This window comes from Papilio polytes, unplaced genomic scaffold (assembly GCF_000836215.1).
Source record: "Papilio polytes unplaced genomic scaffold, Ppol_1.0 DF824180.1, whole genome shotgun sequence".
In the NCBI taxonomy this organism is placed as follows: Eukaryota; Metazoa; Arthropoda; class Insecta; order Lepidoptera; family Papilionidae; genus Papilio; species Papilio polytes.
This window is the reverse complement of record NW_013525024.1, coordinates 1,796,658-1,796,931: the sequence shown is the minus strand read 5'-3', so window position 1 is coordinate 1,796,931 and position 274 is coordinate 1,796,658. Positions and strand designations below refer to the sequence as shown.

The 274-nt window shown below is 43.8% G+C and overlaps 1 protein-coding gene across 1 annotated transcript in view; it reads right to left on the bottom strand.

Moving 5' to 3' along the window:
* Positions 1–274, bottom strand: part of LOC106111005 — an 8,655-nt gene that overhangs the window by 1,896 nt on the left and 6,485 nt on the right. Inside the window, exon 15 of the mRNA XM_013292973.1 lies at positions 216–272. Within this exon, the coding sequence (XP_013148427.1) occupies positions 216–272 (57 nt within the window). The remainder of the gene's footprint in view (positions 1–215; positions 273–274) is intronic.

Sequence of the window (274 nt, the reverse complement as noted above, 5' to 3'; positions counted from 1 at the left end):
ACATTCCCACCCTTTTCTTATAAGGATAGAATACGAAGGGAAAGTGGATTTGACGGTAGAGGAGACGTAAGGGAAGGGAAATTATCGTATTTACATATGTCCGTCTCCTTCTCTTTGGATAAAGGGTTGGCAACGCTTATTCAAAAAAAATCATAACACTATCTGCTAGAGTGAGATGTAGGTGACTTATGAAACTTATTTTGTAGTGTACTCACGTGGCGACGTAGTACTTGACTCGCAGCGCGTGCAGCGCATCCTGCACGCGCAGCAGGTT